General features: G+C 45.7%; 1 protein-coding gene across 10 annotated transcripts in view; it reads left to right on the top strand.

The window, feature by feature from the left end:
* The window catches only part of inpp4b (inositol polyphosphate-4-phosphatase type II B), a 1,159,724-nt gene that overhangs the window by 1,013,543 nt on the left and 121,223 nt on the right, over positions 1-24,958 (top strand). For all 10 annotated transcript variants that reach the window (XM_086009058.1, XM_086009093.1, XM_086009068.1 and 7 more), the window contains 3 exons: positions 2,502-2,708; positions 4,531-4,669; positions 10,410-10,582. In XM_086009058.1, coding sequence (XP_085865184.1) covers positions 2,502-2,708; positions 4,531-4,669; positions 10,410-10,582 — 519 coding nt within the window. The remainder of the gene's footprint in view (positions 1-2,501; positions 2,709-4,530; positions 4,670-10,409; positions 10,583-24,958) is intronic.

Genomic DNA, 24,958 nt, shown 5'->3' with positions numbered 1-24,958 from the left:
TCAAGATATTAAGGGGAACTGATAGGGTAGATAGAGAGTAACTGGGGGAGAAATTGGGTATGTAGCGTCACCTATTAGCGCCTAAAGAGGGCAGTCAGTGGCTGTAGTGCCACTGGCTACGCCTCGCACGATATTCAGCAGGGGCGCTAATGGTGGCGTTAGCCTGTTGCGCTGCGCCGCCACCGATGACGTCATCGGTGTGCACAGCGCCCCGATCGCGATATTTGGTACCAAACGCCGCTGCAGTGCCGTTCGCTACCCGCGCCCGGTTCACGGGGCCTTGCTGTGCCGGCAGTGGCGCAAGTTAAGGTGGAGGTGCGGGGCGGCCACCTTTTTCGGCGGCCGCCTGCCAGCACCTCCGTCCCCGGCCTCCTGACCCCCGCCCCCCCCGCGGCATTGCCGGCTGTTTCCCGAGAGCCCGGCACTTCTCCTCGGTGCCGGGCTCTTTTGCCGGCACTCGCGATCGGGGGTCGCGCTGTTGCAGGCCCCTCCCCCATAACAATGGGAGGAAGGCCTGCAGTACCGCAGTGCGCCGTGCCGCAGCGTGTGGCGCTGCGGCACGTTGCGATATTCAGTTTCAGCACCCTAAGAGGGACGCGGAGCGCCTCGAGCCTCGCCCCGTCTCCCTCTAGGGGCGCTGAAACTGAATTTCTGACGTTCGTTAATGCTCCGAACGCTGCACAAAAATCAGCGCCCAGGCGAACTTGGCGCCACTTTGGCGCCTCAACCCAATTTCTAGGCCACTATATCTGCTGGTTGGGGATTCTAGGACTAGGGGGCATAGTCTAAAAATTAGAGCCAGACCTTTCAGGAGTGAAATTAGGAAACACTTCTACACACACAGGGTAGTAGAAGTTTGGAACTCTCTTCCACAAACGGCAATTGATGCTAGATCAATTGTTAATTTTAAATCTGAGATTGATAAGATTTTTGTTAACCAAAGGTATTAAGGGATATGGGCCAAAGGTGGGTATATGGAGTTGGGTCACAGATCAGCCATGATCTCATTGAATGGCGGAACAGACTCGAGCGGTTAAATGGCCTACTCCTGTTCCTATGAAGCCAAACAAAAACAATCTTAATGTCTGCCACAGACAAAATTCTACTCATGTTTAGCAACCAGAGGGTAACAATTGCTGTCGACGGTGTTATCTTAGGAATGTTCACTATGCTTGTACCAAATTCCTCTTTGCAATTTCAGCAAGGGTACTAACTGTGACGTTAAAATAACAGAGAATACAATCTCATGTGAGTGATTTAAGTGTTCGTACAATAACATCGGCAATTGTAATTTCTACCCTCAGTTTCTAAGATTTATCAGCACTTTGCAAACAGAAAGGGCCTTTTTCATAGTTAAAGGTCAGTTATCAAAATGTATCCCCTGAGGTTACCATTTAAGTGGTGAATAGGTTGTCAGCTTTTGCTAGGATATCATTTGTCAGCTTGGGTCAGTTGGTAGCATTATTACCTCTAAGAAGGTTGTGGCTTCAAGCCCTATTCCAGGATTTGAGCACATAACCTCATCTGGCACTAAGAGAGTGCTGCATTGTCTCTCCTATATGAAATTAAACCAAGACCCTGCCTGCCTATTCAGGTGGATGTAAAAGATTCCACAGCACTGAGGAGGGAGGTCTCCTGGTATCCTGGCCACCATTCATTCCTCAATCAACACTACTAAAAATAGATTATTTTGTCACCGGTCTTATTTGCTGTTTGTGGGTGCTTTTGTGAAAACTGGCTGCCTTGTTTGCCTGCAAAACAACAGCAACTACGCTTCCACAGAAGTCATTAATTGGCTGAGAAATACTTTGGGACCTCCTGAGAATATGAAGGGTGCGATATAAATTGAAGTTCTTTTATTTTCTTCATCTTTTGGTAGTAAAATAGCAAATGAGCTAGTCATTAAAACTGATGTCTAGTGGTTAATTTGGTGAATAGCTGCGTGACACAGACCCAGAAGGTCCTAACTTTGCTCCTCATTCTCTGATGAGTTAGCTGGCTTCAGCAGGGGCAGTGACGCAGCTGCTACATTCGATTGTAGCGCCACTGCTTAGGAAGGAGTAAATCAGCTAGGCTTCTGGTTCCTAATCAGCAACTCTGACTGGATGTGTGTGAGTAAGAACAGGATCAGACTTAGCTGTGAAGCCTTCTGCTATTGAATAGCCTGCTGACACTCATTGCCTGGGCTCACACATGAATATTGGCCACTTTGGTAAGGAGGTTAAATAAACAAAACAAAAATCTTGAAATTTAAACCAAAACAGCAGAACTAACTTGCAAAGTTGTAAATTTATCATAAGAAAAGGTGTCATTTTCTCTGTGATTCTCACCATCCACCTCTGTTGAGGTAGCAGATCTTTCATTTGCTATGCCCAAGGGTTCAAACTATCATCTGGTTGGTGAGGGGAGAATGGCTCCATTGCCCTGTCTAAGAGACAGACAGATTCGTTAATCCTAAAATCCAAATCTGTTATTTAATGTACATATGTATATTTTCACAGACTGAGCAGTTTATACATGCCTTTGAAGACCAGTTGCTGAGAAGTGCCCTGTTGGCTCTACATAAGGCTCGTCCAAGTTACATCAACAAAAGACACTCTACTCTCATCCATAATCCAGAAGAGACAGAACAACAGAGTGAAAACAGTGAGCGCAGGTCCAGCAAAGATTCAATACCTCACCATGCTGAATATGATGAGGAAGATTGGGCAAGTGATATTTAGAGAACGTTTACATTGTAACTAGCTGATGTATCAACCTTGCTTATAGTTCCTTATGCATTTTTTCTAATTAGTTATTCATTAAGAACCAATCAATTTCACATGAAGAAATTGTAAGACCTTCAGTTCTGTACACTGGTACACCACAATATATATGAGGTGTGCTATTCGCATGTAACATGCAATCAAATGACATCTAATATTACTGTAGTTTCAAATTGTTGTGGAATTTCTCTCTGCCCCAAAGCAGACGGAGACGAACGTGTACTGGTTCCAAGCGATCTTTATTCAAGCACGTGCAGGGAGAGGCCCTCTCAGTCTGAGCTGAGACGGGAGTCTAATTTTTACATTCGAGCAGTTGACTTATATACAATCTTACATCTTGTTTCCTTCACATCTTCGGGACTTGGCCAATTAATTGTCCAATTCACGTACAGTTAATCAAATCTCCACAAAATACATCTTGTTTATCTCATTTACCCTGTTTCCACATCTGCCATTGTTCTATCCAATTTACGTACGCTTAACCTCATCTTCGCAAATCACATCTTGGCGGCCCATTGTTCAATGTATGGTCTTCTTGATTCTTTTACTCCCCCAATCATCATGTAATATGCTTTTTCCAACTGTCTTTGTTCTGCCAGACTTCTCCTTTATTACATCAGCCAGTCAGTTGAGCCGCTAATCTAACTTTTAACCCCTTCAAAATCATGCTGCACAATAACACTAGAGCTCAAATCATATAATAGGTAATGGGAGTCATTTTTGCGACCTGTCATTGTTTACAATGATGTCAACTTCTGGCAAAAATAAATTTACCCTCCATGAACATCAACATATGTGCATCAGAAATACTTCTTAACTGCATACCTTAGTATTTCATTGCATATACCTTATTTATATTTTTCAGGTAAATTTTGAGCTTTTCAAAGCGGGTAATGAAGAATTTATTACACCCAATTTCATACTATCCCAGTCCATTTATAGAACTCATTAGATACAGAGTCAACCCGCCTATACCCTATCCTAACAATTTGCCATAACTCCAACCTCACAAGTGAAATTCCTATTACAGGAAACTTTGTGATATCCGGCACCGACGGGACCGGCGTGTTGCCGATCTATCAAAACTGCCGGACATACAAAGTTAATGTTGAAGCATATGGAGGTTTTCATCTCCGTATCTGACAACAAACACTGTTGCTTAGCAACAGCTTCTAAAGAGTCGGCTGCAGCTGCAAGCGTCTCTAGCTGAAGCTGTTGCTATAGCTACAGACCTTGCAGTGCCTGACTGGGGAAAAAAAAAAACGAGAACTAAAAAAACTTAAAGAAAACAGCTCCTGATTTTTGCCGTTAGATCGAGTATTCCGGACATACAACCTCCGGATAAACCAAAGTTTCCTGTACACCAGTGTGACATTTCCATTTCCCCTGCCAGCCTTGTGGCTACTGTAAGTCAGATTGTCAATTTGTGGCAAATCAAGGGTAGCTTTGTGATATGGACTAGAAATTAGCTTGAGATTCATTTCACTTAAAACCTTACGGCTGACAGAGAAAGATCTTGATCCTACCAGTTGAAAATAGACACAGATTCCTATTGAACCCCACAGTCTCCTGACCTGAAATCCTTCCCAAACAATACCTTCTTAACCTTGTGTTTTATGACTATGATAGATTGCAAGTCCTTCCATTAAGACAATGTTTACAATAACTAATAATTTTATAAATTTCCTGACATGCACAGGATACGTACAATTATGGTATAGAAAATCTGTTTTTTGCTCTGGATATAACTTGTTTTTTTTTCCAGGACAGAGTGTGGGTGAATGTGGGCAAAAGCTTGAACTGTATTATTGCAATGGTGGACCGACTGCTTGAACAAAATGACACTAGGCAAGAATGTGAGCTGGAGCCTTCGCCAGCTGATCAGATCCCCCCCTCAGTATGTGGTAGGTGTGATTTCCAGTTACACAAACTGTAGGAAAGCAGCTAAAGAACAGACAATGACTTTGCTGCCTACTTTACATCCATCTTTCACTGGGAACACTGTATAATTTCACAGTTTATTTTAATGTAGATATTTGAGATGGGTTACTGTTACTGCTTTTGATTGATTTGTTTTCTTTTTCACTTTTAATGGGCAGAAAATTGTGGGTTGGTAAGAGCAGAGGCAGAAGACCCCAGCCATAGTGCCTCATCAAAGCATTTGGACTTGTAATTAAATGTCTTTACTGAAATATTTTAATTTTGTTATAATACATATGCAAACTATGATGTTCCACTGCCTACTTCAATAAAGTAAATCCATTAAGAAGCAGCCATCTGTTACTGTCCACCATAATCCCCCTTAAAAAAAAAAGTGGTAAGCTGAAGTGAGTACTTTGTGAATGATGTAAGAAATGAAGGACTCTGGAGTGTGTTCCAAGGCACTAACAAATCAAAGGATTGAGATGCCATGCGCTGGACAGGTTAAGGGAAGCAAGATTAGGAAAGTCAACATGTGGCTGCAGGGCTGGTGCAAGAGGGAAGAGTCCACATGTTCTTGGGACACTGGAGTGATTTCTGGAGCAAAGAAAGGCTATGCCAAAGGGATGGCCTTCACCGGAACTAAAACAACACCAGTGTCCTTGCAGAAAAGGTAAATAGTGGCAGAGGAATTAAGTTAATATGGCAGCGGATGGGGAAAGTTCAGTTAATTTGAGACTAGAGAGAGAGAGAGCAGGATTAATAAAGCTGCTGGAATAGAAGCAGAGTCTTAACTGAAACGCCGTGAGAAATATTAACAGAGGAGAAAGGAAAGAAAATGGCTATGAGGTAGTGAGAGATACAAAAACCACTGTTGTAGAAGGAGGAAGGGAAATCAGAAAATTAAAGAAGCAAAACCAGAAAGCTGAATAAAGGAAAATATTCTGAAAAACTGGACCCAGGATTAAGTGGTATGTGTGGGAATGCACAAAGCATTGAAAAGAAAATTAGAGCGTGAAGAGCATTAATCATTATATGGAGGCATGTGATATAACAGCTATTATGGCGATGTATCTTAAATTTGTGCACTTAAAGTTCCTGGTTATAACATAATCAGAAGAGTTAGGAAAAAGGAAAGGTGTTGAGTCATTGTTGGTAAAGGATTCTAACACAGTGCTCGAATGTAAGGATGTCTTAGGGAGTTGCGTTAAGGCAGTATCTATGTGGATGGAGTTAATAAATTGGAAGGAAAATGGCACAATTCAAGCCCCAAACAGTGGCTATGATACAGAAGTGGATATCTGAAGACAGTTCAGAGCGATATTGAAGAACAACAAGGCGATAATATTGAGTGATTTTAACTATCCCAAGGTGGCTTGGAATAAAGGTAATGCATGTGGTCAAAGTGGGGAATGCATTCAGACTGCCTCCTAGATCAGAAATATTGGTTGATTTAGTTGTAGGAAATAAGGTGGGGAAAATAACTGAAATGCGAATAGGAGAACAGTTTAGAAATAGCAACCATAACATAGTTAGGTCCAACGTAAGAGTAGCAACAGATAGTGAGTCAAAGATAAGGATGCTGGACTAGAAAAAGGCAAGATAATAACCTACATTTATGTAATGCCTTTAACATAAACATCCCAAAGCACTTCAGAGGCATAATCAAGAGAGGTACAACCCAAATTAACTGGGCAGAAAAGTTAGCAAACTGGTTGATGGCTCAGCAGTGGGAAATCTTTAAATATAAGATGGATATAGGACCAAATAAATATATTCTAATAAAATGAAAACAGGGTGCATCAAAGAATAGAATTCTGTGGATTACTAAAGAGATTAAAACTAAACAAACTTAAAAGGACAGTTGAAGCTAATAATACTGAAGAAAAACACAAAGGAATGTAGAAAGTATAGTGGGAAGGTGAAAATGGGCATTAGAAGGAACATGAAAAATGGATAGCAGATAATATAGAAGGAAATATCAAGGAACTTTTAGAAGCATGTAAAAAGTGAAAAGATTGTTTAAGAGTGTGTAGGATTGCTCAGGGATGAAGGAGGGAGTCTAATTGTGAAATATAAAGTTATGGTAGCGATATTGAATGTTTTGCATTGCTTTTCACAGATGATTGTGAAAATGTGAATAGGTCTACTAGAGGCAGATGTGGAACAATTGTTGGAGACAATTAAATTGTTTTTTTTTAAAAAACACAGCAGAACTCAAGATGGATAAGTCACTGGGTTCTGATGACATGCATCCTGGGCCTTCAAAAGGAGTCAGTGAGAAGGATTGACAATTCGGAAGGATAGACAGAAAGGAAAGGGAGGTGGGGTGGCTTTGTTGGTAAAGGATGGGATCAGTGCAGTGGCGAGAAGTGATATTGGCTCAGAAGATCAAGATGTAAAATCGGTTTGGGTGGAGATAAATAAAAATAATAAAGGGAAGAAGTCTCTCGTGGGTGTAGTCTACAGGCCTCCGAACAGTAGCAATACTGTTGGACAGAGTAAAAATCAACAAATAATGGAGGCCTGTAAAAAAGGTACGGTAATGATCATGGGTGATTTTAATCTCCATATTGATTGGACAAATCAAATTGGCCATGGTAGCCTTGAGGAGGAGTTCATAGAGTGCATCCGGGATGGTTTCCTAGAACAGTATGTAATGGAATCAACCAGGGAGTAGGCTATCTTGGATCTGGTACTGTAAAATGAGGCAGAATTAATAAATGATCTCATAGTAAAGGATCCTCTAGGAAAGAGTGATCATAGTATGGCTGAATTTCAAATTCAGTTGGAGGGTGAGAAAGTTGTATCTCAAACCAGTGTCCTGATCTTAAACAAAGGCAATTGCAATGGCATGATGGCAGAACTGGCTGAAGTGGTCTGGAAAAATAAATTAAAGGGTAAGACAGTTGAAATGCAGTGGTGGACATTTAAGGAGATATTTCATAACTCTCAACAAAAATATATTCCAGTGAGAAAGAAAGATTTTAAGAGAAGGGGGCAACATCCGTGGCTAACTAAAGAAGTAAAGCATGGTATCAAATTGAAAACGAAGGTATACAATGTTGCCAAGATTGTTGGGAGACCAGAGGATTGGGAAATTTTTAAAAACCAGCAAAGGATGACAAAAAATAATAGAGAGAAGATGAATTATGAGAGTAAACTGGCAAGAAACATTAAAACAGATAGTAAGAGCTTCTACAGGTATATATAAAAAGGAAGAGGGTAGCTAAAGTAAACATTGGTCCCTTAGAGGATGAGACTGGGGAATTAATAATGGGAAATGGCAGAGACTCTGAACAAATACTTTGTATCTGTCTTCAGAGTAGAAGACACCAACAACATCCCAATAATGGATAATCAAGGGGCCACAGAGAGGGGGGAACTAAAGACAATCACTATCACTAAGGAACTAGTACTTGGTAAAATAATGGGACTAAAAGATGACAAGTCCCCTGGACCAGATGGCCTGCATCCCAGGGTCTTAAAAGAAGTGACTGCTGAGATAGTGGATGTATTGGTTGCAATATACTAAAATTCCCTGGACTCTGGAGAGGTCCCAGCGGATTGGAAAACCGCAATGTAACACCCCTATTTAAGAAAGGAGGGAGACAGAAAGCAGGAAACTATAGACCAGTTAGCCTAACATCTGTCGTTGGGAAAATGCTGGAGTCCTTCATTAAGGAAGCAGTAGCAGGGCATTTGGAAAAGCATAATGCAGTCAAGCAGAATCAGCATGGTTTTATGAAAGGGAAATCATGTTTAACAAATTTGCTGGAGTTCTTTGAGGAGGTAACGAGCAGGGTGGACAAAGGTGAACCAGTGGATGTGGCGTATTTGGATTTCTAGAAGGCATTCGATAAAGTGCCACATAAAAGGTTACTGCATAAGATAAGAGCTCACGGAATTGGGGGTAATATATTAGCATGGATAGAGAATTGGCTAACTAACAGAAAGCAGAGAGTCCGGATAAATGGGTCGTTTTCCGGTTGGCAAATGGTAACTAGTGGGGTGCCACAGGGATTGGTGATGGGGCCTCAACTATTTACAATCTACATTAATGATTTGGATGACGGGATCGAGTGCCATGTAGCCAAGTTTGCAGATGATACAAAGATGGGTGGGAAAGCAAGTTGTGCAGAGGATGCAAAGAACCTGCAAAGGGATATAGACAGGCTGGGTGAGTGGGCAAACATTTGGCAGATGGAGTATAATGTGGGAAAGTGTGAGGTTATACACTTTGGCAGGAAAAATAAAAAAGCAAATTATTATTTAAATGGAGAGAGATTACAAAATGCAACAGTTCAGAGGGACCTGAGGGTCCTTGTGCATGAAACACAAAAAGCTAGCATGCAGGTACAGCAAGTAATCAAAAAGACAAATGGAATGCTGGCTTTTATTTCAATGGGGTTGGAGTATAAAAGCAGGGAAGTCCTGCTACAACTGTACAAGGTATTGGTGAGACCACACCTTGAGTACTGCGTACAGTTTTGGTCTCCTTATTTAAGGAAGAATATACTTGCATTGGAGGCAGTTCAGAGACAATTCACTAGGTTAATTCCAGAGATGAGGAGGTTGCCTTATGAGGAAAGGTTGAGCAGGCTGGGCCTATACTCATTGGAATTTAGAAGAATGAGAGGTGATCTTATTGAAACATATAAGATACTGAGGGGGCTCGACAAGGTAGATGCAGAGAGGATGTTTCCCCTCATGGGGAAATCTAGAACACGGGGGCATAGTTTTAGAATAAAGGGTCGCCCTTTTAGAACTGAGATGAGGAGGAATTTCTTCACTCAGAGGGTCGTAAATCTGTGGAAATCTCTGCCCCAGAGAGCTGTGGAGGCTGAGTCATTAAATACATTTAAGGTGGAGATAGACAGATTTTTGCAAGATAAGGGAGTGAAGGGTTATGGGGAGCGGGCAGGGAAGTGGCTTTGAGCCCAAGATGAGCCATGATCTTATTGAGTGGCGGAGCAGGCTCGAGGGGCCAAGTGGCCTATTCCTGCTCCTATTTCTTATGTTCTAAAAGGGTTTTTATAGAGTGAATAAGGAAAGACTATTGTGCCCGGTGGAGAGTCAGTGATGAGAGATCATCAATTTAAAATTGTCACCAAGAAAGTTTAAGATAAATTTCTTTTCATAACAAGTTGTTGGGAACAGCTGATGCAGAGACCATTGCATCTTTTAAGGGAAAATGTGATAAATATTTGAAGCAGGACAGTGGAATTAATTTTGGAATCCTCTAGCAAAGACCTGACACAACACAATAAGGGTGACCTGCCTCCTTCTGTGCTTTGAACCCCTGTGATTCACTGGCTCTATAGACTGCTTGAGCATGGTCTCACAGTTTAGAACATTATCTCAACCATTTAATATGTGGCTGTCTTATTAGCATACTACAGGCTACATCTTTATCCTGTATTTATTTTGGTAAACAACATTACTGCTGAACACTTTTATTTTCCAGAGAATTTTAATTTTTAGTCAGTCCATAGAAAAGAATTCCATCAAATGAATATCATTATGCACATTTTTATAATTCATTAGGAGGTATAATTCAAGTGTGGGGCAATTAGCTGGACACCGTGGTTATCTTGAAATAAGTCAAGTGTGTTCCTCCATTTCCGCTATTGTCCAATTGTCTTGCATTTATTTATGTCAGAACAGAGCAGCATTTTTAAACCAAGATTTGCTAATTCTCTGTGTTTGATTTTGTTTTGTAAGATGACTGGTATGAAGGGCTGTACCCTCTGGTAGTTACTTTAAAGGACTGTGTCAATGAAGTGATTGACAGAGCAAAGAAGGCCATGGTATTTGTTCTTCTTCAAGATTGTGGTTCCAACATACCGCAGGCCCTGGCATTGCATCAGAGGAGAGATGTTGTCTTCAGCCAAGCAGTAAGTGCATATTTCATCACCTCATAATGTAATTCAAAGGGAATGAATGAGAAGGAGTGCATGTGGATTATTATTAGATGGTATAAACTAATTGTTGATATCTTCCACTACATAAAGCAGGGACCCAGGCTGATGACAATAAAACCCATACTGCTTACATTATCATAAGTCTCTGGGTGTGGCTTTCTCAAATCATCATTAACGATGAACATTCAGCTTAAATTCAGCCTGGAACGCAGAGCAAATATGTAACGGCACAAGGGAGTAGGGCAAGGCTCGATGGCATTTATTTTAATGCAAGGAGTCTTACGAGTAAGGCAGATTAATTGAAGGTGTTGATGAACACATGGGAGTATGATATTGTTGCTATCACAGAGACATGGTTGAGGGAGGGGCAGGACTGGCAGCTCAATATTCCGGGGTATAGAATCTTCAGGCGAGACAGAGGGGGGTGTAAAAGAAGAGGGGGTGTCGCAATATTAATCAAGGAGTCAATTACTGCTGTAAGGAGGGATGATATTTTAGCAGGTTCCTCTAATGAGGCCATATGGGTAAAACTTAAAAACAAAAAGGGGACAAGCACTTTGCTGGGAGTGTACTATAGGCCCCCAAACAGTCAGGGGGAGCTAGAGGAACAGATATGTAGGCAAATCTCAGAGAAGTGTAGAAACAATAGGGTAATAATAGGGGATTTCAACTTCCCCAATATTAACCGGGATAGTCAAAGTGTGAAAGTCTTAGAGGGTGCGGAATTCTTAAAGTGCATCCAGGAGAGCTTTTTGAGCCAGCATGTGGAAAGTCCTACAAGAGAGGGGGCAGTACCGGACCTAATTCTAGGGAATGTAGCCGGGCAAGTGGTAGAAGTGTCAGTAGGAGAGCATTTTGGTGACAGTGACCATAATTCGGTGAGATTTAAGGTAGTCATGGAAAAGGACAAAGATGGACCGGAAATAAAGGTTCTAAATTGGGGGAAGGCCGATTTTAATATGATAAGGCAGGATCTGGCCAAAGTGGACTGGGATCAGCTACTTGTAGGAAAATCCACATCAGAGCAGTGGGAGTCTTTCAGAAAGGAAATAAAGAGAGTACAATGCCAACATGTTCCCGTAAAGGTCAGGGGTGGGATCAACAAGCCCAGGGAACCCTGGATGTTAAGGGATATACAAGAATGGATGAGGGAAAAAAAGGGAGGCTTTTGGCAGATACAAAGGACTTAAAAACAGTGGAAGCTGTAGAGGAGTATAGAAAGTGCGGGGGGGGGGTACTTATTTAAAATAAAAAATAAAAAAAAATTAGGAGAGCGAAGAGGGGGCATGAAAAAACCACTGACGGGCAAAATAAAGGAAAATCCCAAGGTGTTTTATAAGTATATTAAGGGCAAGAGTTGTTGGAATAAACGGGTCATTTTCCGAGTGGCAGGCAGTGACTAGTGGGGTACCGCAAGGATCGGTCCTAGGACCCCAGCTGTTCACAATATATATTAATGATCTGGACGAGGGAATTGGATGTAATATCTCCAGATTTGCAGACGACACAAAGCTGGGTGGGAGTGTATGCTGTGAGGAGGATGTCGTGAAACTCCAGTACGATTTGGACAGGTTGGGTGATTGGGCAGAAACATGGCAAATGCACTATAATGTGGATAAATGTGAGGTTATCCACTTTGGTGGCAAAAACAGGAAGGCAGATTATTATTTGAATGGCAATAGATTGGGAGAAGGGGAAGTGCAAAGAGACCTGGGTGTTCTTGTGCACCAGTCGCTGAAGGTAAGCATGCAGGTGCAGCAGGCGGTTAAGAAGGCAAATGGTATGTTGGCCTTCGTAGCAAGAGGGTTCGAGTACAGGAACAAGGATGTCTTGCTACAGTTGTACAGGGCCTTGGTGAGACCGCACCTTGAGTATTGTGTGCAGTTTTGGTCGCCTTACCTGAGGAAGGACGTTCTTGCCATGGAGGGAGTGCAGCGTAGATTCACCAGGCTGATACCTGGGATGGCAGGAATGACGTATGAGGAGAGATTGTGTCGATTGGGCTTATACTCACTGGAGTTTAGAAGATTGAGAGGGGATCTCATCGAAACCTATAAAATTCTGTCAGGCCTGGACAGACTAGATGCAGGAAGGATGTTTCTGATGGCCGGGGAGTCCAGAACCAGGGGTCATAGTCTAAGGATAAGGGGTAAACCATTTAGGACTGAAATGAGGAGGAATTTCTTCACCCAGAGAGTGGTGAACCTGTGGAATTCGCTGCCACAGAGGGTGGTGGAGGCCAGTTCATTAAATATATTCAAGAAAGAGTTGGATATATTTCTTAAGGCTAAAGGGATCAAGGGATATGGGGAGAAGGCAGGGACAGGGTACTGAATTTGGATGATCAGCCATGATCTCATTGAATGGCGGAGCAGGCTCGAAGGGCCGAATGACCTACTCCTGCTCCTATCTTCTATATTTCTATGTTAAGAGGATAACCAGGGAAAGAGTAGGACCCATTAGGGACCAAAGTGGCAATCTGTGTATAGAGCCGGAAGATGTGGGTGAGGTTTTAAATGAATATTTTGCATCTGTGTTCACTATGGAGAAGGACGATGTAGGCATAGAAATCAGGCAGGGGGATTGTGATATACTTGAACAAATTAGTATTGAGAGGGAGGAGGTACTAGCGGTTTTAGCGGGCTTAAAAGTGGATAAATCTGCAGGCCCAGACGAGATGTATCCCAGGCTGCTGTATGAGGCAAGGGAGGAGATTGTAGGGGCTCTGACACAAATTTTCAGAATCTCTCTGGCCACTGGGGAGCTGCCAGAGGACTGGAGGACAGCTAATGTAGTACCATTATTCAGGAAGGGTAGTAGGGATAAACCAGGGAATTACAGGCCAGTGAGTCTAACATCAGTGGTAGGGAAATTATTGGAAAAAATTCTGAGGGATAGAATTAGTCTCCACTTGGAGTGGCAAGGGTTAATCAAAGATAGTCAGCATGGCTTTGTCAGGGGGAGATCATGTCTAACCAATTTGATTGAATTTTTTGAGGGGGTGACTAGGTGTGTGGATGAGGGTAGTGCAGTTGATATAGTTTACATGGACTTCAGTAAGGCTTTTGTCAAAGTCCCGCATGGGAGACTGGTCAAGAAGGTAAGAGCCTATGGGATCCAGGGCAATTTGGCACATTGGATACAAAATTGGCTTAATGGCAGGAGGCAGAGTATGATGATCGAAGGTTGGTTTTGTGACTGGAAGCCTGTGTACAGTGGTGTACCGCTGGGATCGGTGCTGGGTCCTTTGCTGTTTGTAGTGTACATTAATGATTTAGATATGAATGTAGGAGGTATGATCAATAAGTTCGCAGATGATACGAAAATTGGTGGAGTGGTAAATAGCGAGGAGGGAAGCCTCAGGCTACAGGATGATAGATGGGTTGGTCAGATGGGCAGAACAGTGGCACATGTAATTTAACCCTGAAAAGTGTGAGGTGATGCATTTTGGGAGGACTAACAAGGCAAGGGAATACACAATGAATGGTAGGACCCTAGGAAGGACAGAGGATCAGAGGGACTCTGGTGTGCATGTACATAGATCCCTGAAGGCAGCAGGACAGGTAGATAAGGTGGTTAAAAAGGCATATGGGATACTTGCCTTCATTAGCCGAGGCATAGAATATAAGAGCAGGGAGGTTATGATGGAGCTGTACAAAATGCTAGTTAGGCCACAGCTGGAATACTGTGTGCAGTTCTGGTCGCCACACTATAGGAAGGATGTGATTGCATTGGAGAGAGTGCAGAGGAGATTCACCAGGATGTTACCTGGGCTGGAGCGCTTCAGCTGTGGAGAGAGACTGGACAGGCTGGGGTTGTTTTCCTTAGAGCAGAGAAGGCTGAGGGGGAACCTGATTGAGGTGTACAAAATCATGAGGGGCATAGATAGAAATGAACGTTTCCCCTTAGTAGAGGGGTCAGTAACCAGGGGGCATATTTTCAAGGTAAGTGGCAGGAGGTTTAGAGGGGATTTGAGGAAAAACTTTTTCACCCAGAGGGTGGTTGGAATCTGGAACTCACTGCCTGAAAGGGTGGTAGAGGCAGGAACCCTCACAACATTCAAGAAGCATTTAGATGAGCACGTGAAACGCCATAGCATACAAGGTTACGGACCAAGTGCTGGAAAATGGGATTAGAATAGACAGGGCTTGATGGCCGAAGGGCCTCTTTCTGTGCAGTATAACTCTATAGGGGAGAAATTCAGTTGTTAGCGCCACCCGTTAGCGCCTTAAGAGGGCGATAAGTGGGGCGCGAAGCGGCTAGCGCCCAGACGCGGCGAGACCTGCGCCTGTCGCAACATTGAGCGGACATTTAGCGGCAGCGCAAAACTGCAACGCCCGCTCAGCTGCGCGCGCAGATCCTGACGTCATTCCATGGTGCAACACCCTTGGGGTGCCCCGAACCGGAATTTCAGTGGCGCCCCCCTCCTTTCTGCCTGGCACTCCCAGCGACTGGTTGACTGGAACGGTTCCCAGTCGCTGTGGGGCTGGGGGGTGCTATTTAAAGGGGGCTCTTCCTGGCTTCTTAGTGGTAGCCATTTTTGGACCACTCCTTCTGTGAGAGAGATTTACAGAGAGACAAAGGGAGAGAGCTTTCTGCATTGAGTCAGCGCTCGCACAGGTACTTCTGGCTTCAGCCCAGAGCTTTGCAGTTGGATTGATTTTTCAGTGCCATAACCTTGAGTGGCCACATACTATGGGGGCTGCAATGGGTGGAAACGTTGGGTTTCTCCATTGCATTGAGAGGGCTCAGAGACGCCGAGAGAGAGTGCCAATCATGGCCAGATGGAGGAGGGCCAACAGACGTCGGCACAGGAGGCTTTACCCTCCCAGGGTATTCTGCCAACAGTTCTCTCCTACCTCAACATGTCTGAGGAGCAGTGTTTTCAGAGGCTTCGATTCAGCAGGGAGGTGGTCACTGAGCTCTGCCACCTGCGTCAGCCAGATCTGCAGCCTCAACTGAGGAGCAGGACATCTGTCGGTGGCAGTGAACGTGACAGTGGCTCTCAACTTCTATGCCACCGGCTCCTTCCAATCCGCTACTGGGGACATTGCCAATGTCTCCCAGTTCGAGGTGCATTGCTGCATCCGCCAAGTCACGAATGCCCTCTTTAAAAGGAGACGTCAGTACATTTCCTTCCCCATGACCCTGGACAAGCAGCAAGAGCGTGCAATGGGATTTGCAAGAATAGCGGGCTTCCCCATGGTCCAGGGTGCCATTGATTGCACGCATGTGGCTTTGCGGGCACCGCAAGAAAATGCCGAGGATTACCACAACCGGAAGGGGTTCCATTCGTTGAACGTGCAGTTGGTGTGTGACCACAGACAGCTGATACTAGCTGTCAATGCTCGCTTTCCAGGCAGCAGCCACGACACCTTCATCCTGCGCCAGACTTCTGTGGCAGACATTTTCGAAGCCCCGGCTCACCCAGGAGGCTGGCTTCTCGGGGACAAGGGCTATCCTCTGTGTACCTGGCTGATGACCCCGCTCCATGCGCCTAGCACCCCTGCTGAAGAACGGTACAATGAGAGCCATCAAGCAACCAGGAACATAATTGAGCACACAATCAGCGTGCTAAAGCAACGGTTCTGCTGTCTGGACCATTCCGGGGGAGCCCTTCAGTACTCGCCTGAGCGAGTCTCCCATTTCGTTGTAGTGTGCTGCATGCTGCATAACCTGGCAATCCTCAGGACTCAGCCACTGCCAGCAGACATTGGAGCACCAGCAGAGGAGGAGGAGGAGGAGCACCAAGACGGGAGGGAGCCACAAAGTGCAAGGGCCGTCCGTCAGCGGCTTATTGCAAGTCGGTTCTAGGCCCCCTCTGAGGGAATGGCTTGTGCCATTGAAAGAACATGAATGGAACCGTTCCGCAAACCCTGAGCCAGTCAAGGCAACAAATAGTTCAAAGAGCAAACATGCACATTCTGAATAAAGACACTTCTTTATTTAACAAACTGTGTGCCCTTCCCGCATGATGAAGTAATAGAGAGAAACCCCCAAAAAAGCAGTCAGACACATAACTGGCTCTCTCAACCTGGAGACAATGAACAAAAGAGTAACAAAAAATGACCACGATCCTTGGCCTTCACTAAAAAAATTAACAGCATTTTGCCACACCTCCTACTTTTTGCCCTTCGAGGGTGATCTGCTTCGCTTGCGAGATTGGCCCCTTCCCACCCTGCAGCTCCTCCGCAATGGGACCCTAGTGGCTGCAGCAAGGCTGGGGGAAGGCTGCTGAGTGTCAGAAATTGAGCCGGCAGATGCCCTTGGGGGAAGGCCTGGACCAGCTCTGGGCCTGGAGGGCCCGGCTGCTGACTGCTCCAACTCTGCATGGGCGGCAGTAGTCTGTCCTACGGGTGGTGGCAGCTGCAGTGGAGAAGTGACCGTGTTGGCAGCAGGAATGCTGCCATCCTGACAGAGGACAGGCACTTCCTGGTCGGACGACACACTGGCACTCCCACGGGGCAGCACTGCAGCATGCGGAGCAATCTGCTGAAGCACAGACTGCTGGCCTTCTGCGGCGCGGCGAGGGCCCCGGCGATTCGTGCCCGATGCAGCGAGGGTGGCAGCAGTCAGTGCTCGTGTGGCCTCAATCTGTGTCTGCATCAGACCAGCCACTGACTGCATTGCACCACTAAGCACTTGCGTGGAAGCCGCCTGTGCTGCACCAAAGTCCTGCAGACTCCTTGCCTGTGCTGCACCAAAGTCCTGCAGACTCCTTGCCTGTGCTGCACCGAAGTCCTGCAGACTCCTTGCCTGTGTTGCACCGGAGCCCTGGACACTCCTTGCCAGTGACTCAATGGATTCGGGCATCCTTGCCACTGCAGCCATGAGCTCAGTGTGCCTCTGCTCCGCCTGGGCGCTCATTTCAGTGAGGAGCCGCACCTCATCTGCGCTCACTGTAGCAGGACTGGAGGCCAGACTCTTCCCTCCGGGGAGAAGGCCGCCGAGCTTCCCTACCGCCCCCCCCCCCCCCCCCCCCCAGCGTTGCTGCAGCCTGCCGGGCCCCGGAGCTTCACCCTCCTCAGACCCTTCCCCCCTGCTCCCCTCCAGGGAAGAAGTGTCCCCATTATGGCCATGGGCTGCCTCAACTGAGGGTGGCACTGATGGTCTGGCTTTCTCTTCCTCCTCGCCTTCAGAATCACTCACAGTGGCAGCTTGAGGGCCCACCTCCTCACCTGGCGAATCACCATCTGAAAGCAGGGCGGTACAAGAGTTGCTTTAGCGTGAGGACAGGGCAGCAACGAGGGAGGCATGAGTGCTGCAATGCACTGTATTGGTTCAATAGTGGCAAAGGATGCTGGTGTGAGGCACAAGTGGAAGGAGAGAGGTCAAAAAGGTGATGACCTTACCATTGCTGTCCAGAACAGGGTCGGCATCTCCAGTGGCGACGGGGCCAGTCATCCGGCCTGCCATAATGCGCTGGACTCGCTGCTCCAGACCGCTGAGGTCTTTAAGGTGAGGCCGGCCTCCCCCAGTACCGTTGCTGCTGCCTCCTGTTATGGGCCAACTTGCCCTGCAAGAGAAAGGACGGGCTCTGAGTACAGTGTGCAGCCCTGATCTTGGCTGCACTGCCTCCCATGGTGGAATAGACCTTAGTGTGTAAAGTGGTGAATGTGCATGTGAGTTTCATGAAAGGCCCATAGGTGTTGGATGAGGGCTGGGCATTGGGGCTTTCAGGACCCTTTGGCCATAAAGTGAAGTGGACATGCAGGGATGAAGAGGATACTGAAAAGGATACTCACCCTGACGGCCCGAGTGAGGTCGTTGAACTTCTTCCTGCATTGCACAGGGGTCCTAGGCACCATGTTGCTGGAGGTCACTCTGTGAGCCACCTCCCTCCAAGCTTTGCGGTAGTCGGTGGGCAGCAGCCTCCTGCCACTGTCCGGAAACAGGATAGATCGCCTGCGCTCCACTGCGCCAACCAGAACCTGCAGGGCCCCCTCACTGAACCGCTGCGCTCACTCCCTGGCCCTCTCCATGGTCCTAGGCGTTAGAATGTGGCAGCAGGTCTGTCCAGGCCGAGAATCAGGGCTCCGATGTGCAGGGTGTGGCTGCAGTCCAAGATCGACCCTCTCCTTTAAGAGCTGACCGGCGCCAGCGTGTCTGCGTGCAATCGCTAACTGTCTGCACCTGCGCTGCGTCCGCCCTCGGTGGTACCGCCTCGCTTCTCCGGCTTAGCGCCTTAGGACAGTCGAGCAGCGCCTGCTTTAGCACTCCAAGCACCTCTTGGGGCAAAGCAGGTCAATTTAGCTGAAGGTGGCGATAATTTGCGCCGGGCGCTAAATTTCGCGCCTGCTCGAGTATAACGCCCCAAACGTGGCGATACTGAATTTCTAGGCCTATGACTCTAAATTGTTTCTCTCCAATCTTCTTCCTTTCCCTCTGAGGGAATTAATTTGTTCTGTAGTATATTTCCACAAGCATAGTTACCCTCCAACATCTGGTTCAAAAAAATCATCTTGAATGTGTAAACTTAAGACAATGAGCACCTAACTCACAAGCAGCATCACAGCCGAATCTGACCTTGTGCTCACCCAGTGCACAGATGCGGGCATATCCTGGTAGGAATTACTGATAATCTCCCTATCGTAGGGGGACTACAAACAATGGCTGAGACCTGTGACCGAAGGATGCGTGTCACACTGGTGCATTTACATTGAGCCATCAGGGAGTTTGTTCAGATCAGTTCATTTGAAGTGTGAATAAATCAGGTCAGTACATGAATTGTAAGAGGTTCTACTAGACTGCCAGGGTGTGAGGCCACTGTTTGCCAAGATATTGAGTGCATGCTCACCAGTAGACTGGTAAGGAAAGCACTTTGGCTTGTCATGTGTTGCAGAACTTTAATGATGGAGCATCTCTAATGGAATCATACAGCTCACGAGGGGCGAAGTTACTATGGTCTGCTCCCTTTGCAGAGTTTTGTCATACATAATTCTAAATTCTAATTGGGCTGGGGAATTTTACTCTGCTATTACAAAAGGAATAAAACCATCAAAAACTGTCAGATAAGAAAGCCTTTGGAAAATAAAACCTTTTTGCCTAGTGGGATTTGCTGGGGTTTTTTCATAACAGTGTCATTTTCCCTCCATGCCTTTTACTCCTTGTAGGTAAAAAATATTTTTCATTGAAACAGAGGCTTATGATCTTGTTCAGCCAAATAAGAAACCTAAAAACAATAGAGAAATAAATATAGAAACAAATCATGATAACAAAAGATAGAGACTGATTCTGAAAAACATCGAGGTAGCAGTAAAATGTGGCAGTGGAAGTGTCAGAAAAAGGAACAGGTAACATTGGGTGATATTGTAACACAGTTATTCAACGTTCACTTTTTATTTAAAAGGATTAATAAATGCATTAACGTAGCATACAAAGGAATTTTATGCAAACATGTTATCAGAGGAAATTAAATCCCTTTGTATAGTATAAGGTCGATTTTATAAATTTGGGAAATTGGATGCTGAGGTCATTGGGTCCTGTTAAGTCCGTGAATGATTGAGACACGGACTAGCAGGAGAGAAACAAACAAGTCTTTACTGGTGAAAGGCAGAAACGAAACTAACCAACAGAGGCTCTCTAGCGCCTTTTATACAGGGGTGGTCACTGCCGGTACTGCAGTCTGAGACCAGTTATTCTCTTAAAGGTACATACACAACAATTCTTCCCCTTTTAGATAAACAGTACATAACATTCATTTAACAACTAATGAGAACGAATTACAATCACAATTACTGTTGCTAGATACATTGGTTAAGTTTAAGCAATTATAAGTTCAGTCTTTGAGGAGGCTTCCTGATTCTGTCTGGATAATGCCTCTTTGGAGTATCAGGTTCTTCTGGCAATGTTGAGTCGGGATCAATGTCGTTGTTTGGTTCATCTGCTTCCAATATTACCGGTTCTGTGGTAGCTGCAATTGGAACGTCGATTTCATTGCCAGGTGTATCAGATCGTGGTGTGGAGTTGACGTTTTCCAGTGACTCTAGAATCTGGTCAGCATGGCGTCTTACAATGCTCTCCCCAACGTCCACGGTATACATGAGAGGTCCTTGTCGTGTACAAATCGTTCCTGGCTGCCATTTCTCAGTGCGGTAGTCCCGGGCCAAAACTGGTTGACCTATCTTAAAACTCCTGGTCGGCCTTTCATTCATATTCTGAAACTGCCTGTTCTCCACATCTCTTCGGACGTTTGGCTTAACCAAATCCAAGCGGCATCGTAGTCTTCGATTGAAGAACATCATGGCTGGAGTTTGGTTGGTAACCGCATGTGTCGCATTCCGGTAGGCAAACAAGAAGTTGTCCACCTTGTGTTGTAGGGGTATATCTTCATTACACATTGCCTTGATAGCCTTCTTGAATGTTTGGACAAACCTCTCGGCCAATCCATTAGTGGCTGGATGATATGGGGCAGATGTGTAATGCTTAACACCATTGTTCTTTAAGAACCTCCGGAACTCTTCAGACACAAACTGTGGTCCATTGTCAGAGCAAATCTGTTCAGGCAGCCCATTCCTGGCGAATATGGTTCGTAAAACTGTGATAGTTTTTTCCGTGGTGGTTGAGGACATTTTTATTACCTCTGGCCACTTTGAATGTGCATCCACTGCAATTAAAAACATCGAGTCCATGAAGGGACCAGCAAAATCAATGTGCACCCTTTGCCATGGAGATGAGGGCCACTCCCATGGATGCAGAGGAGCTTGTGGTGGGGCGTTTTGGACCTTCTGGCATCCTGCACAGCTCTTGGGCATCTCTTCGATTTCTCTATCAATTCCCGGCCACCACACAAACGCTCTGGCTAAGCTCTTCATTTTTACCCCACCCAGATGACCCTCATGAAGCTCATTGAGCACTCTATCCGTCAACTTAGGTGGAATTACTACTCTGGATCCACACATCAAGGTTCCTCTGCACACTGACAGCTGTTCTCTTCTTGGTGAAAATGCTGGCAGCAGTGGTTCACCATGTGCTGGCCATCCCTTCACCGTTAAATCATAGACCCATGATAGTGTTGGGTCATTCCGTGTTTCCTTTTCTATGTTTGCATTCGTCACAGGGAGACATTCGACTATGGTCGAGTGGAATAACTCCATTGGATCCACTGCAAGGTCGTCTTCTTCCACCGTCGGCAACGGTAGACGTGACAATCCATCAGCATTTCCATGCTGTTTAGTTCCCCTGTACTCGATGTCATATTGGTGTGCCCCTAGGAAAAGGGACCATCTCTGCAGCCGTTGTGCTGTCATTATCGGTACGCCCTTCTGAGGGTTGAAAATGGAGACAAGAGGTTGATGATCGGTTAGTAGAGTAAATTTTTGACCGTGCAGATAGTGATTGAACTTCTTCACCCCCCACACTAGGCTGAGGGCCTCTCTGTCAATCTGGGCGTAGTTACGCTCGGCACAAGTTAACGAGTGTGACGCAAAAGCTATCGGCCTCTCCAAACCATCAAGGAATTCATGTGACAGTACCACCCCAATGCCGTAGGGAGACGCATCACACGCCAGCCTGATTGGCAGTGCTGGGTTGTAGTGAGCCAATACTTCCTTCGAAGTGATTAAGTCCTTACTCTTCTGAAAAGCACGTTTACAATCATCGCTCCATTTCCATGCTACCCCCGTTCGTAGCAGGGCGTTCAGTGGATGCAGAATTGTCGACAAATTTGGCAAAAACTTATGATAGTAATTCACCAACCCGAGGAATGACCTCAGTTGCGACACATTTTCAGGCGCTGGGGCCTTAACAACCACTTCAATTTTGTCAGGGGACTTATGTAACCCCTCTTCATCAATCACGTGGCCACAATACGATATCTGTTTCTTAAAAAATTCGCACTTGGGGCGGTTGGCTCGCAGCCCATGTTCCCGTAGTCTAGTGAGCACCTGTTCTAGGTTGCTAAGGTGTTCACTGTCATCTTCACCTGTTACAAGGATGTCGTCCAAGTAACACTGAGTCCCCGGAATCCCTTGCAGGACTTGTTCCATCGCTCTTTGCCATATCGCCGGAGCCGATGCTACTCCGAATACCAATCGATGATACTTGTAAAGACCTTTGTGAGTGTTTATCGTGAGATACTTCCTAGAGGACTCTTCAACCTCCATCTGGAAATATGCTTGTGCTAGGTCAATTTTTGTAAAACGCTTCCCTCCAGACAGTGAGGCGAAGATGTCTTCTATCCTTGGAAGAGGATATTGTACTGTGTGAAGGACAGGGTTCACCGTCACCTTGAAATCCCCACAGATGCGAATCTTCCTTGGCTCTCCGGACTTATTGCTTAACGTTTTCTTCATGACAGGAACGATGGGTGTCGCCCACTCGCTCCAGTCGACCTTAGACAACACGCCCGCCTTCTCCAGATTCTCCAGCTCTGCCTCGACGGCTGGACGAATTGCATATGGTACCGGTCTCGCTTTGAAAAACTTGGGAACTGCATTCTCTTCTATTTTTAACGAGGCGGTTACGCCTTTAAGCGTGCCCAGTTCTTGTTGAAATACCTCATTGGCGTTAGCTAAGATTGTTGACAATCGTCCAGGAGTGACGTCTTCATCTTTTTTACCGTCCACCGTCATTGCATGAATGGAATGCCAATCTAAGTTTATCTTCCTGATCCATTCCCGTCCCAATAACGGTGGTCCACCATTTGGCAGTATGTAGAGATACAAATTCCGTATTTTCTTGCCATTGTATTCGACTGGCACCCTTATTTTTCCTCTGGGATATACTTTTTGCCCCGTATACATCGTCAAGACGATGGATGTCTCTCTCAAGGGTATGTGTGAAAATAGCCGCTCATAGTCTCGTCGATTCATGACGGTTAGCGCTGATCCTGTATCCAATTCCATTTTAACTTGGGACCCTGCTATCGTGAGGGTGACCCAAATGGTTCGGTGATCCTCTTTTGCGATTACATTGTGAAGTTTGAGACAGCTTAATCTCCTGTTCTCGGATTCATTATCGCTCATCTTTTGTACTTTCTTGTACGGTTCCTTAGTAGCCTTTTTGTTGTCGCTGGTCTTCTTCCCAGACCTACAAACTCGTGCAATGTGTCCAATCTTCCCGCATTGTCTGCATATTTTGTCTTTGGACCAGCAGTCCTTCTGGTCATGGTTAGTTCTGCCGCAGCGATAACATTTTGCAAATCCCCGTGTCATTTCGTAGGTGCCATATTCCAGTGGTTTTTGTTGAATTTCTGCAGCTCCCCTGGCTGCTGCTTCATACGATACTGCCACGCTGAAAGCCTTATCTAGCATCAGCTCTTTTTCTGCGAGTAACTTCTTCTGTGTTCCTTCACTCAGGAGTCCACAGAAAAATTTGTCCTGTAGGGTATCTGCCAGTCCTGCTCCGAACTGGCAGTGCTTTGATAGCTTGCGTAGTTCCGTAAGATACTCAGCATTGCTCTCATCTTTGTGCTGAGTTCTCCTGTGGAATTTAAATCTTTCTGCTATCAACAGCGGTGCAGGGTTTAAGTGCTCCTGTAGAACAGCAACAATTTCGTTAAAACTCTTCGCCTTCGGTTTGGCTGGAGTAATCAGATCCCGCAATAGGCCGTACGTTCTAGCGCCCATTACGTTTAGCAATATTGATGCCTTTTTCCCCTCCGCTATTTCATTTGTCTCGAAATATACCTCGACTCTTTCCACATACGTGGTCCAGTCCTCTAATGTATTATCAAAAGCAGTGATACAGCCAGTCTTCGGCATCTTGCAAATCTAAAATGGCGCCTCCCGCACTTTGCCGCCTTCTCCGATTTAACAAAATGGCGCCTCCCGCTCTTTTCCTTCTTCCCTGCTGTTGTTAGCGCTGCTTTCCACGGTTTCTTGCGCGTATTCTTTTTCTTTTATTATTTTCCCGTCGTGGAGCGGACCCTCTGGAACACTTCCCTCCCTCTTCTGAGGTCCGAACGCTGCCCAGCTTCGAAACACCGACCGCGCCCTGTATGCTCCACCCTCCCTCTCTCTCCTTGCTTCCCGACTCGCTGCCTGGCCCCGTTGCAGCCCAGGAAGGATCAGAGCACTACCTGCCACCAGCCCGATTAGCTGGGAAACCACGGACCGAGGAACCCAGCCTGGGTCTGGACAGTCTCTCCTGCAAGTTTTGAAATCGATAATTGACGGTCGACGCCTGTTTCTCGAGTTTCAATGGCCTATTTTTTTTTTTCTTTTTTTTTTTCTTCTGGCTCCGACCTTCAACACGTCGTCGGAGCTGCTGCTGAGTTGCAGGTAAGTTCGTTTCTAACTCGTCGCCAGTGTTAAGTCCGTGAATGATTGAGACACGGACTAGCAGGAGAGAAACAAACAAGTCTTTACTGGTGAAAGGCATAAACGAAACTAACCAACAGAGGCTCTC

The sequence above is a fragment of the Somniosus microcephalus genome, chromosome 2 (genome assembly GCF_052327205.1).
Source record: "Somniosus microcephalus isolate GS21.2 chromosome 2, FLI_Smic_1.0, whole genome shotgun sequence".
Taxonomy (NCBI): domain Eukaryota; kingdom Metazoa; phylum Chordata; class Chondrichthyes; order Squaliformes; family Somniosidae; genus Somniosus; species Somniosus microcephalus.
Note: the sequence above shows the minus strand (reverse complement) of the source record. Positions and strands in the feature narration are given on the sequence as shown.